Source organism: Pristis pectinata, chromosome 6 (assembly GCF_009764475.1).
Source record: "Pristis pectinata isolate sPriPec2 chromosome 6, sPriPec2.1.pri, whole genome shotgun sequence".
In the NCBI taxonomy this organism is placed as follows: Eukaryota; Metazoa; Chordata; class Chondrichthyes; order Rhinopristiformes; family Pristidae; genus Pristis; species Pristis pectinata.
Window position 1 is genome coordinate 15,899,609 of NC_067410.1, and position 13,618 is coordinate 15,913,226.

At 43.3% G+C, this 13,618-nt stretch overlaps 2 protein-coding genes and 2 non-coding genes across 11 annotated transcripts in view; 1 reads left to right on the forward strand and 3 right to left on the reverse strand.

Moving 5' to 3' along the window:
• Window positions 1-62: 62 nt before the first annotated feature.
• gnl3 (guanine nucleotide binding protein-like 3 (nucleolar)) lies at window positions 63-11,552 on the reverse strand. Its single transcript, XM_052018284.1, has 15 exons — window positions 11,384-11,552; window positions 11,228-11,286; window positions 8,781-8,924; window positions 6,981-7,091; window positions 6,790-6,873; window positions 6,187-6,322; window positions 5,955-6,058; window positions 5,079-5,220; window positions 4,361-4,448; window positions 3,464-3,641; window positions 2,750-2,892; window positions 2,460-2,581; window positions 1,873-2,009; window positions 631-751; window positions 63-357 (listed from the first exon to the last, which is right to left on the reverse strand). The coding sequence occupies exons 1-15, from the start codon at window positions 11,394-11,396 to the stop codon at window positions 260-262; spliced, it is 1,680 nt and encodes a 559-aa protein (XP_051874244.1). The 5' UTR covers window positions 11,397-11,552; the 3' UTR covers window positions 63-259.
• LOC127572162 (small nucleolar RNA SNORD19) lies at window positions 3,286-3,358 on the reverse strand. The gene has a single exon (XR_007956592.1). It is a non-coding gene; the product is annotated as a small nucleolar RNA SNORD19 (small nucleolar RNA).
• LOC127572161 (small nucleolar RNA SNORD19) lies at window positions 3,736-3,808 on the reverse strand. Its single transcript, XR_007956591.1, has one exon. It is a non-coding gene; the product is annotated as a small nucleolar RNA SNORD19 (small nucleolar RNA).
• Window positions 11,472-13,618, forward strand: part of pbrm1 (polybromo 1) — a 59,666-nt gene continuing 57,519 nt past the window's right edge. For 5 of the 8 annotated variants that reach the window (XM_052018274.1, XM_052018281.1, XM_052018282.1 and 2 more), the window contains exon 1: window positions 11,528-11,584. The gene's annotated coding sequence lies outside the window, so the exon portion shown is untranslated. Of the gene's footprint in view, window positions 11,585-13,618 lie in introns of all 8 variants that reach the window. The other 3 variants (XM_052018278.1, XM_052018280.1, XM_052018275.1) reach the window with 3 other exon arrangements.

A 13,618-nucleotide genomic window follows, 5' to 3' on the forward strand; every position in this document is an offset into this window, starting at 1 on the left:
TCACATTGTTGAACCTTTCAGGTTATTTCACAGATAGAAGAAAAAGAATAAGCAACAACCCATGGTTTTAAATTATTTAATTTCTCTTATCCTATATTTCACAAGTTAATACAAATTGCTTACATTACAGCCTAACATCCAAAAGCCACTTTATGATTAAAAAGTTGCATTTATTTATAAACAAATATAGTGGAGTCCAAATTTTATAGCCATACACTAGGCACCCTACAGTAAACACATCTGCACTGGTAGTAGATCCTCAAATATAATCAGTGTTGAAGTCATAAGCATCCTCTATTGATCTTTCACAGGAGAGATCTATATTTATGTGTTTTTGGCTGGGGAGATCTATTTTCTCTGAAAGAAAGATAAAATAGTAAGTGTAATTTTGAGAACAAGTCCAAGATGAAGTTTCCTCCACAGAAATGCAACAAGGTTAATCTTACTCCAATGAATATACAACTCAGGACTATATTAAAAGGTAATAAAATTTTAAGTTATTTCCATCTTTGGTTCACACTTACTCCAGTTTTTCCTCAAAAAATAGAAACCCTACATTTAAAACTGCAGTTGCAGAGATGAAACAAGCTGTGATTGTGGGAAAAAGCCAAAACAAAAAAAAAATCCAACCTGAATCCTGTTGCTTTTTCTTGGAGGATATTTCCACTTCTTTTCTTTGCAAATGTTTGGCTACTGAGCTTGTGTTTGCTTTTAACCCTTCAACTGTATCCTCGTCTACTTCAGATTCTGTCTGAGAAGGAGTTAAAAAAATTCATATCCAAAATTGTCTTAACCCTTTACAAACCCTCACCCCACCAACACATGTCACAATCATTCCTAGAAAAACAACTGCCACAAAGATGAGCCAAGTTCAGAGGATGTCTATTAGGGAGTTCCTCATTTTAGCCAGGTTGGAAAGTGGGGGAATCCATAATCCTGCATTTTGACCAACTCTTCTTGCAAATTTGCTAATCTCATCACACACCCCCACCCCCAAAGATTTACATACACTTGCAAGCACAAGGGCAATTGTTTTTCCTGTTAGAATGATTCCCTTCTGAATTTAATTACACCCATCAATGTTTGTTATTATTAGTTCAAGCCACTACATTATTGACTTTGCAGGAAGAGGGTAGAGTGCAGATCTTTACAATCTCCAAATTTTGCACATGCAACTTACAAATGCTATTGGAATTAAAACATTTCACCCAGCCTCAAAGTTCCCAGTGGTACCTAAGCATCTTAATCAAAAGAGATTTGAACTTTAAAGCTGACTGGGTTCCATGAGATTGGCATATTATTCTGAAGCTTTAAAGTTTGCAAACTAATTTCAGCCCTGCTGAAATCAGAGCTCTAAAGTTTCCAGCTTCAAGATGGTAATTGTTTTATTGGTACTCCTAGCAAATTATAAAAGTTAGAGAGGAGGGAAAAGACAGTTCTTCTGTTTCTTCACATCACTTGATTGATCACACAAAATTAGAGGATTAAAATCTCTGGAAAAAGGTCTGTTGAACAGAAATTAATGACAGCCACTTTAAACTGTGAGAATGAAAATTTAAAAACCTAATCCATTTCAAGAATTCAACTGCATTTTAAAGCTACAGCTAACATTTGAAAGATATCTACAAAACCTATAAATACACACATATTAAAATTGAATGTCTTATTCAATATTTCAACCAGGAATTATTTTTGCAGAGGAGCAAATGGCAATTTGGGATTTACAAATAAACTAGCAGTTAGAGTAGTTAGCAATTAGATACTGTAATTTTTTTTAACAACAATGCTCTTAAGCATAACAACTTGAGGACTGAATTACATTAATTGCAGCTTCCAAAATGCATGAAAATAACCCCTAGAAATTGAAGTTACCTCTGAACTTTCTTCATCATCCACTTCTTCCTCCTCCACGTCCTGCAATTCCTCAGAGTTTCTTTCTACAAGCAGTCCATTTGTGGGTCCTGTAGATTGGAAAACTATACTACTGGCCGCATTAGGACATTTAACAACTGGTGGGATGGGGGGGAAAAGAAAAGCAGCAAATTAGGGACTTTCATTTGAAGGCAGGAGTACTCTAATAGAGGAGACTTGTAGGGTGCAACATGCTGTTAGACTCCAATAATCTATTGCCGCTTATCCCCATCCTCAATTATTCTCATCCTTCTAATCCCAGGAATATGTTTTCACAACCCCCTATAAAACACAATGACAAGGCCAATTATATCAACTGTGCATGCCACTGTTTTCTGATATTACCTCAACCACCAAAGCTGCTCGTTAGCTTGCCCCATCTTGCAAATCATCTACATTTGTGGCTATGAATGACAAGAGTATCAGTGGATTTTCTCCCCAATGGACAATTGCTAATTTTTTTTAAACAAAGCCTACAACTAAGGGATTGGAAAATTTACACCAAAAATTGTTCTACATTTCAATTTTTACATAAATTCAATAATTACCTTTAAGTGTCTTCACATTGCCTTTCATTAGTTCTACAATATTGAAGCCTCTTTCTGCTTCATTCACAAGTTTTGTGGTTAGTTCTGTTGCTGGTGGACGGGTATGGTAACTAATCTTAGTCCTCAAGTGAAAAGGAAATATTCCAACGTTATACTTTGCACACTATTATGACTCTATATCAGATTACTTCATTAAATCTTTGTCATTCAGAAACTTCGACTTATTTAAATAAACAGCTAATTATTTTAACCATGCATTTATAGTTCAGATGGCTGCTAATTTTAATTACCCAGTCCAATCACAAAGGATCAGTTTGGCTGCTTTCTCAAGATCAGGCATCCCTCCTTTCTTCATCATACTCCTTTTCCGAGCCAGCAACATTAAAAATTCCAGTGGTGTTCGAAAATCTGGAATGTTATACTGTAACATAACCTGTTGTGGTGAGAAGTTATAAACAATTACCACGCATGAAGGTATGACAGACAATTTGAGCTGAAGGTGATATCTCCAACAAGTAGAACTTCATTACAGTTCAGATCAATGCCATCCTAACTGGATACTAGTAAAGCAGGTTCACCGAAGCCAACCTCAGATTAAAGAACTACAGACAAAATACGAACACTGGACAATTTTTATCTACATGGCATTATCCATGTTATCATAGGCACCTCATATCTTACACAAATTGAAATTCCTCCTTCAAGCAGGTGTTGAATTGGATATGGTAAGTTATACAAAACAAAGATACTGAAGAAATGGAGCTTAGCATTTTTATAGTCATTACAATAAAGGGGTACATTCTTACACATTGACTTTAGTCATTGATCACAGAGTGAGATCAGAGTTGGATCTTTAGCAATCACACAGTTTCAGAACATGTTAGTTATCCTCATTTCTCACTCAAAATACAATTGTTTTCCTATTAAATGACATGGATTTGTTTAAATTTGGTATAATTTTAAGTTTTCAAGAGCAACACAGAGGGATAAACTGAAATTAGTACCTGCTGCTTATTGCAGTTCTTCAACAGGAGTTCCACTATAGTGGTAGGATTTTCAAGTGCCTCTACACTCACAAGGTTTCTCAAGGCCAAGGCAATGGCAGAGTTTGACGGAGAAGCAATAATACTTGGACAGTCCAATAATTTGATCCTCTTGTCGATGTGTACCTCCTGCATAGATCTATTTGTAAAACTGCAGTTAATATCAGAGCAGAAAGCCAATAGTTCAAATATCATAGAAGTTTTTATTCAGAGATAATAAACTGGACCTTGTGCCACTGAGTGAAATCAGAGTTGGATCTTTAGCAGTCATAGAATATCAGGCTAAGAAAGTTGTCCTCATTTTTCACTCAGTTCCTTGACTTAATTTATCCACTGGTTAAAATTTACCAATATTTGAAGATCAGAAAACGATTACCAGACAAGCCAGTTTAGCTTTTGCCGTTATAAATTGCATTGAAGAATAAATATTAAATGAATTAGCCAGAGTGTTAAACCAATCAAAATTTGTTAAAGCAGGATAGGTTTCAAGAGGCCTTAATGACCTCCCCCCATCAGGCCAGGCACTAATTTATAGGATTTCTTCTAGCACCACATCCTAATGTACCCACAACAGCCTTACTGAAATCAAATGCATCCCTCATGTGGAGTACACTACAGCAAGCACATTCTTGTTAAAAGTAATGAAAAGCCTTAAACTATCCTGTTTCAAGTATATTCCAAAGTATAATTGATGTTTATGAGGAATAAGTCTCAAGGCACAAATTCCATACGACTAATTTGATTATTTGCTCTTTAACACATCTGCAGAAATATGGCTGTGGATTATCCCGAAGTTCTGTGCCATAACTAGTTTGTTTTATCTAAACATGCAAATATCCAAACTTAATCACTTCTTACTTTGTAAGACCTTTCATTTGTCCCACATTGCAAGCTCTCATTTTCTTCAAGCTGTTAATTATACTGCTTTTCCCTACATTTGGAAAACCTGAAAAAAGAGATTGTTACATCATTAAGAATAAAGACAATATATTGCATGCATTGAAAAGGATTAGTTAGGAACTGCAGCTTTAGATTTAATCCACCACTCAATTCTAAAACTACAATGTCCTTAATAGAAGATCCATTACATTTCCATATCTTAGTATTTTTCAAAATACAAAAACTCTTGAAAGCAAAAAAAAAACCCACTAGAGGAACTCAGCGGGTTTAGCAGCATCTGTGGAGGCAAAGGGATAGTCTGACGCAGGGTCACGACCTGAAACATCAGCTATCCCTTTGCCTCCAGCTGCTGCTTAACCCACTGACTTTCTCCAGCGATTTGTTTTTTTTAACTCCAGATTCCAGCATCTGCAGTCTCATGTCTCCACTCACAAAGGCAATGTTTTTTACTAGCATGCTTAGCAAATAACCAAATCAAATAGGACTTTTAATTTTACTGAATGTATAAGAGATGCAAAAAAAATTTTGTAATATGGGTTGTATGTAATCTTTCAAAGCTTAAGCAATGGTATTTGAAAAATGCCCACTGAGAGCCACTTTAACAGTGAACATCTGAAAATTTCAAATTCACAATTAAGCAATTAACTTTAAAATTGCAAGTGAAGTGCACACTTACCTACAACACCAACTCTAATGCTGTTCAATTTTTGATTTCTGCAGTAGCTCCCAAGCAAATTTAAAAGATTTTCATCACCAGCACAGGTATTGCTATGGGATATCTCCATATCAATATTAACTTTAAAGTTTTTTTTCTTTACCTGTTCACATAAAAGTTATTTATAGAAATTAGAATTGAGCTAAAATTGAAACTATTTCTAGCTATGCTATAACTACCATTAACATTCACTGTATTCATACATTCTAAATACGAGTAAGATACATTAGTAACCCATTGAATTTTGCAAGGAAGTGGAAGACTAAACAGATCCTCCATAATTTCCACATGCTAATCTCTGCTGATCCAGGGTACCTGAACAATTTCTCCATGATGGTGAGATCCACAAAAGTGGGAACTGGAGAATAGCTCATTGTAATCATTAGGCACCCCATTACATCTCTGAAGAGTAGAATTAGCAGTGGGCATCTAAACAAACAGTTCTGGGTTAGCATACACACAGAACTCTCAGATAGCATGTAGAGTGGATTTACAAATAAAGCAATAACTTTCAAGGCACAAATTCCACACAGCTAATTTGATTATTTTGGTATTTGCAATTTTAGCACATCCTCAGAAATATGGCTCTGGATTATCCTGGTTAATCTTTATGCAAGGGAAATATTTTAGGAGTATTCAGTTTCCTAAACAAAAAGTTCCATAATTGTTTGGAAGAAATCTAGGAAAGAGATTTTAAAAATCAACTGCATAAAATCAGAGTTGGATCTTACTCTTCATGCACATCAAGAGTTAAAACAACTTCATCAGCTTTCATGGCAGTTAATTAAAACAAAGCATTTCACCGAGTTAGACTGGAACGTCTTTTGGGAAACATACCATTGTTCTGTCTTGCAGCTGCGTAGATGATTTGAAAGCTACAGTAGGAAATTCATTTCCCAAATATTTCAGCCATTTCTCTGCATTCTCCTTTGGCACTAAATCTAAACAGTAAAGAACAGTGATTTCTACTTTGCAGAAGGCAAAACTCTAAACATGTGCACTTTCCCTAACCCCAATTCTATTATTTAATATTTTTGCTAAAACAAATTATGCAGTTAAAGTATCTTACCAATTTTGTTTATTACAAGGACTAGTCGCTTCTTTCCCTCAGATTGCAAGATTGCCTGCTCCACCTGAGGACATCTGTAACCAAGAGGATCTCTGGCATCAACCACTTCTAGAACCACATCTGAGGCATCAATTACCTATTAAGTGACATGAAACTATTATAATACCCAAACCCTAATGATGCATTAGTTGCCTGTGCTTCAAGCCTAGTTTTGACAAACTTCTTGTATTTAATAGAAAGCAACTATCAGTGGCAATATTTAGTTCAGAGGATTAAAAATTAGAGTAATTGGGGGGAGGGGGGTGGGAAATCACAGAGGTAAATTAATTTCTTAAAATTGAGCTTTACCCCAACTGGTTTTTGAAAAGCTTGTTCTAAAAATCAAAACTGCCACAGAATTTGCAATTTACAGAGTTAACTCTGCATCTTCTGATGCTGCATTTTCCAGTCAACTTGTTTATATTTTTACATTTTAAATTATAATGACATGAACAAATCTTGGGATTTTTCCTAACCAATTTACAACAGTGCTCTAATTAAACGAAACACAGGTTAGCAATTATTATGGCAAATATATTTTTCCTTACTAAACTACACACTAACCTTGTTCAGTTCTCCATATAGAGATTTTCTTGAGTTTCTCTCTTCAAATTTGACTACCTTTTTCTGTTCCTTTACAGTAGCACACTGAGAAGTGATAAATATCATAGAAATTATTTACAAGTAGAATGCAAAAGTTTAAGTTTTAATGATTTGCTATTACAGGAATTGAAAATAACAACTCAAATTTGTACCGTAAGAGGTTTCTCAGTTATTTCAGGATTTTCCTTCTTGGCTTCCAGTTTCCTTTTCTTTGCAACTTCTTTCTGTCTGGCAAGCTTTTGTTTCTGCTTCAGTTCTTCAAGCTAAAGGAAATCAAATTCTATTAAGTCAGCCTGACCTGAACATTTCCAGCATTTTGTTGCATTTCTGATTGTATCGGTATAGAGCTACTCCCACTCAACAGTTTGATTACCTTTCCCAATTAAATTTATTGGCCATTGAATCTATATTCAATTCCAGAATCATCATTCACATTAAAAATACACCTCAAAACATGACATGAAACATTTAATAGAAGACATATAAAGCAGTGTTTGTGAATCTTATATCAATAGTGAAAATGGGGAGAGAAACAGAGCAAATGTTTCAGATTCTGAAGGGTCCATGCCCTGAAACATTAACTCTTTCTCCCTCCACAGCTGCTGCCTGATCTGCTGAGTATTTCCCAGCACACTGAAAATGATACAAACTATCAACGATGGATATACCAATTCACATAGCAATCTGCCCCTTTTTTACTGCTGATGATTCACAAAAAAACTCTGATAAAGTACCAAGGAACAAAAACAATTCCTGTGCCAGGTCATAAATCAGGTCCTGGCAAATTTTGGAAGCTAAATTACTATTGGCCACATTTTGCATTCAGAGAATTTCTAACATTTCAAGACATCAGTTATGTCAAATTATTCCAGAAAAGTGCAGATCACCAATATAGTTATTCTTTAAGGAATAACATATTTCCCCCAAAAGGCAATGCAACAAAGGTTCACTAGGTCGATTCCTGGGATGAGAAAGTTACCAAAAGAACATAAGAAACAGCAGTAGGCCATTCGGACCCGCATGCTTGCACATGTGCAATAAGTTCATGGCTGACCTTTTATTCCAGTGACACTTTCCTGCGTTAATCCAATATTGCTAGTCTCTTTCAGTGTCTTTAAAATAAAAAGGTCCATCGATTTGTCCTGAATATACTCAGCAACTAAGCCTCCAGTGTCCCCAAGGGCAGAAAATTCCAAACGTTCTGCACACTTTGGGTTGGAAAAATTCTAGTGAGGGGACACAGCAACTTCACATCTGCGACATCAAGCTCAGTAAATTTCAATGAGATCTACTAAATTCCAGGAGAACACAGTCCTAATCTGTGTGGAATGATCTCAATGCCACATGTGATTGAGGGGGATTAACAGGTTCCATGCTGTGACCAACACACCAAAGTGCTGGAGGAACTCAGGTCAGTCAGCATCTATGGAGGGAAATAAACAGTTGACATTTCAGGTCAAGACCCTTCATCAGGGCTGGAAAGGAAGAGGGCAAAAGCCAGATGAATGGTCTCGACCCGAGACGGCAACTGTTTATTTCCCACCATCGATGCTGCCTGACCTGTTGAGTTCCTCCAGCATTGTGTTGCTCCTGATTCCAGCATCTGCAAAACCTCGTGTCTCCATGCTGTAAGGATGCTTCTCCCTCATGGGAGAATTTAGAATCAGCAGGTACAATCTCAGGATAAGGGATTAAGCCACAGATGAGAAGACTATTTCTTCTGAGTTGTGAAATTTCTATTCCTGAGGGCTGCAAATTCATTAAAATATATGCAAGGCCAAGAAGAATTTTGGATTGAAGGTTAGTGGAGTCGAGGCCAAAGACCAGATCAGCCATGATCTTATAGGAGTTGAGGTAAATGAAAATATAATTAAATGGGAACAAAGCCTATCAAATACTATAAAGCACCATAGAATAACAAGCATTTCTACATAAAAACAAACCCCCCTTACTTTTTGTTTTCTTTGTTCAGCTTCGCGAAGAATGTCCTCTTTAAATGGAGCATCATTAGGAACACCCGGGTCTTTTCGAAATTTTTTGTTTTTATTTCCATGTTTCTTTGCTTCCTTTCGTACTTTGCGTTTATGTTCACGTACCTGGACATAGACTGAAATATGAGCAATGCAATAAACCAAAAGAGACTAAGGCTTTCAGTACAGAAACTCTCATCATTCTGCTGCAATGTTAGCTTACTTAGTACATTGTAGGAATAGTAACAAGACCACACTATCCAACCTCTCAAACCTGTTCCACCAATGAGATCCTGGTAAATTGGCTTTCTTCTTGTCTTCAACTATGGTTCCATAATCCCTCAATACTCTTGATCATCAAAAATCTAATCAAACCCAGACTTAAAACTGATAGGTGGCAACCATGGCTTTTTCCTAGGACATTATTTCACTTTTTACCAATTGTTCATTGGAAGTGTTACTTGGTTTTTCTCCTGAGTGGCCTGACTCACATTATACATTTCTTAAACTCTACAAGCAGAAATGATTGTTATCTACCCCATCAATATCATTACTTTCCACATTCCACCCTTGTGCAATGTGCTCTTAGTCAAAGCGCCAAAACTATCCTGATGAATCTGTTCTATAATACTGTATTCCAAATATATTAAACTAAGACATTTGAAGAATCATAAAAATTTATCAACACAGGAGGTCTTCCAGCCAAGTGATTATTAGTCCCATTTCCCAGCTCTTGGTCCATTGCCTTGTAGGTTATAGCTCTTCAAGTGCTCATCCACATACTTTTGATGTGGTGAGGCTGTTTGCCTCCACCAATCTTACAGGTAGTGGGTTCCATTCCCCCATACCCATTAAGTAAAAAAGACACTACTCCCTAACTCTCGACAACTTCAATCTATGCCCAGTAGTTATTCTCCTCTCTGCAAAAGGAATCAGATAATTCCTGTTCTCCCAATCTTAGCCTCTCATAATTGTGTATAGCTCAATAAAACCTGTCCTCGTCTCTTTTTATATATAAAGAAAACAACCTCATCCTAGCCAGCCTCTCCCCGTTTCTTCAAATCTTCTCTGTAACCTCTTGTGCCAACACCTCATTCCTGTAAAATCCATACATGAAAACAGGCCCTTCAGTACACCAAGTTCACACTAACCATCAAACCTACTTTTACAGTAATCCTATTTTAGTTCTCTGCACATTCATATCAAATCCACCCACGCAAATTCTACCAATCACCTACACAATAGGGGCAATTTACAGCAACCAATTAATCCACCAACTCACAAGCTGTGGGAAGAAACCAGAGTATCTAGGGGAAACCCATATAAGCAGGGAAAATGTGCAAGCGCCACACAGAAAGCACTAGAGGTCAGGATTAAACGTGGGCAGAAGCTTTGAGGGAACACTTCCAGCATCTGTGCTGCTGTCTAACTTGTGTTTTATAGAGTTTTAGCTTCTCCCATCTCCTTTTATATTCTATGCCTCAGCCAATAAAGGATCCTTGACCACCTTAACGGTTCTGCTCCCTTCAGGGGTTTGTGGACTCAAATACCAATAGCCCTCTGTTGCTCTTCATATCTTACTATTCCACCATTAATCATGTCTTCCCTTGCCTTGATGGCCACCCCCACACACATTAGCTTAAAGCTGTAGATTGCACTGATCTAGTAAACCCTCCTGCAATCCAAAACCAACCACACCACCAATTTTGCTATCAACATCAACACCCTTGTATTTGTCTAATTTATACCAACCACAAAAAAAAGTAAGGTACCTAATACAGTGAGCTCTAAAATCTCACTACATACCGACCCCCTATCACAAACTCACATCAACTACGTTTTGCTTTTTCCACTACACCATTTTTTCTTTTAAGTCAAACTGCCAGTTTCCATTGGACCCCGTATGATCTTACTTTCTGGAACAAGCTGCCACGTCTTGTTAAAATGTATGTATATAACATCAAACGTGCTCCCCTGTGAACATACTCCATTACTTCCTCGAGTTTTAAAAAAAAGCATTATTTCTAATGTTTTTAATCGTCCTCTGTCGTTTGCCATAAGCAATATTGAATTCCACCCCCCCCCCCCCACGACAGTGACCATAGAATCATAGAAAGTACAGCACAATACAGGCCCTTCGGCCCACAACGTTGTGCCGACCTTTAAACCTCGCCTAAGACGACCTAACCCCTTCCCCCCACGTATCCCCTTGTTTTAAATTCCTCAAAAAAAAGTAACTAGTCATTTGTGAAGCACTTCAGGAAAACCTGAAGATAGAATAGAAGTAGTACTTTACCCTTTCATGTCATGGGGAAATATTTAAAGGCCATTTCCCGTACTGTTAGTGCCGAAGCCCCAACCCGGGACACGCGTGTTCAGAGCCCCAGCAAAAGGCCGGGACTCGTGGTCCGACCGCGGCCCCCACTCACCTTCCTCTGGATCTTGTACTTCTTGTGGCAAGAGAGGCGCTTGCTGGCCTTTTTCAATTCTGTAAGAAATACAACAAGATTAAAGTTAGTAAATCAAGCCCAGCGGACGAGAATGGGTCAAAGTTACCGAAAGCAGCAGCCACCCGCCGCACTCACTCGGCCGCTTCATGCCGCCGCCATGGAGCACCACGTGACGTGCCTGTGCTGCCGTCAACGCACCTTGGCACGACGGTGTCGCCAATAGGGGCGGTCAGCTTTACGGTAGTGCCGCTGCTGGGGGAGGGAGGAGTGGAGGAGGAGGCCGCCGTTAGTTGTGGTTATTGCCGGAGTTTGACGTATTCTTCCCGGATCTTTCGAGTACGTAAGGATAGCCTTGGTTGTTTGAACTGCCGTGAAGGGAACTCTGCGCTGGGGTGGGATCTGGGGGAGGTTTCCGGCGTGTTTGGCGCGGGTGGTGGCGGAGCGGCCCGTGACGGGCAGGCCGTCTTTTGTTGTGTCAATCAGTGCTCCCTCACCTTCTCCTCCCTCCCCTCCTCCTCCCCCCTCCCCCCCTCCCCCCTCCCCTCCCTCCCCTCCCTCCCCCCTCCCCTCCCTCCCCTCCCTCCCCTCCCTCCCCCCTCCCCTCCTCCCCTCCCTCCCCCCCTCCCCTCCTCCCCTCCCTCCCCCCCTCCCCTCCTCCCCTCCCTCCCCCCCTCCCCTCCTCCCCTCCTCCCTCCCCTCCCCTCCTCCCTCCCCTCCTCCCTCCCCTCCTCCCTCCGCTCCCTCCCCTCCTCCCTCCCCTCCTCCCTCCCCTCCCTCCCCTCCTCCCTCCCCTCCCTCCCCTCCTCCCTCCCCTCCCCTCCTCCCCTCCCCCTCCCTCATCTCCCCCTCCCCCCCTCCCCTCCCCCACTCCCCTCCCATCCCCCCCTCCCCTCCCCCCCTCCCCTCCCCCCCCTCCCCTCCCTCCCTCATCTCCCCCCTCATCTCCCCCCTCCCTCATCTCCCCCCTCCCTCATCTCCCCCCTCCCTCATCTCCCCCCTCCCTCATCTCCCCCCCTCCCTCATCTCCCCCCCTCCCTCATCTCCCCCCTCCCTCATCTCCCCCCTCCCTCATCTCCCCCCTCCCCTCCCCCCTCCCTCATCTCCCCCCTCCCCTCCCCTCCCCCCTCCCCTCCCCCCTCCCTCCCCCCTCCCTCCCCCCTCCCTCCCCCCTCCCTCCCCTCCCCCCTCCCTCCCCCCTCCCTCCCCTCCCCCTCCCTCCCCTCCCCCTCCCTCATCTCCCCCCCTCCCTCATCTCCCCCCTCCCTCATCTCTCCCCTCCCCCCCTCCCCTCCCCTCCCCCCCTCCCCTCCCCCCCTCCCCTCCCCCCTCCCCTCCCCCCTCCCCTCCCCTCCCCCCTCCCCTCCCCCCTCCCCTCCCCCCCCCTCCCCTCCTCCCCCCCCCCTCCCCTCCTCCCCCCTCCCCTCCCCTCCCCCCTCCCCCCTCCCTCCCCTCCCCCTCCCTCCCCTCCCCCTCCCTCATCTCCCCCCCTCCCTCATCTCCCCCCTCCCTCATCTCTCCCCTCCCCCCCTCCCCTCCCCTCCCCCCCTCCCCTCCCCTCCCCCCCTCCCCTCCCCCCTCCCCTCCCCCCTCCCCTCCCCCCTCCCCTCCCCCCTCCCCTCCCCTCCCCCTCCCCTCCCCCCTCCCCTCCCCCCCTCCCCTCCTCCCCCCCCCCTCCCCTCCTCCCCCCTCCCCTCCCCTCCCCCCTCCCCTCCCCTCCCCCTCCCCCCTCATCTCCCCCCCTCCCCTCCCCCCTCCCCTCCCCCCCTCCCCCCTCCCCTCCCCTCCCCCCCTCATCTCCCCCCTCATCTCCCCCTCCCCTCCCCCCCTCATCTCCCCCCCTCCCCTCCCCCCCTCATCTCCCCCCTCCCCTCCCCCCCTCATCTCCCCCCCTCCCCTCCCCCCCTCATCTCCCCCCTCCCCTCCCCCCCTCATCTCCCCCTCCCCTCCCTCCCTCATCTCCCCCCTCCCCTCCCTCCCTCATCTCCCCCCTCCCCTCCCTCCCTCATCTCCCCCCTCCCCTCCCTCCCTCATCTCCCCTCCCCTCCCTCCCTCATCTCCCCTCCCCTCCCTCCCTCATCTCCCCCCTCCCCTCCCTCCCTCATCTCCCCCCTCCCCTCCCTCCCTCATCTCCCCCCTCCCCTCCCTCCCTCATCTCCCCCCTCCCCTCCCTCCCTCATCTCCCCCTCCCCTCCCTCCCTCATCTCCCCCCTCCCCTCCCTCCCTCATCTCCCCCCCTCCCCTCCCTCCCTCATCTCCCCCCTCCCCTCCCTCCCTCATCTACCCCCTCCCCTCCCTCCCTCATCTCCCCCCCTCCCCTCCCTCCCTCATCTCCCCCCCTCCCCTCCCTCCCTCATCTCCCCCCTCCCCTCC

Excerpts from the sequence above, each read along its gene's own strand:
- gnl3 (XM_052018284.1), bottom strand. Across the intron at positions 2,582-2,749 it reads ATCCTTTGTGATTGGACTGG|GACTAAGATTAGTTACCATA; the intron begins GTAATTAAAATT and ends TTTTCACTTGAG. Across the intron at positions 358-630 it reads GAAAAAGCAACAGGATTCAG|AGAAAATAGATCTCCCCAGC; the intron begins GTTGGATTTTTT and ends TCTTTCTTTCAG.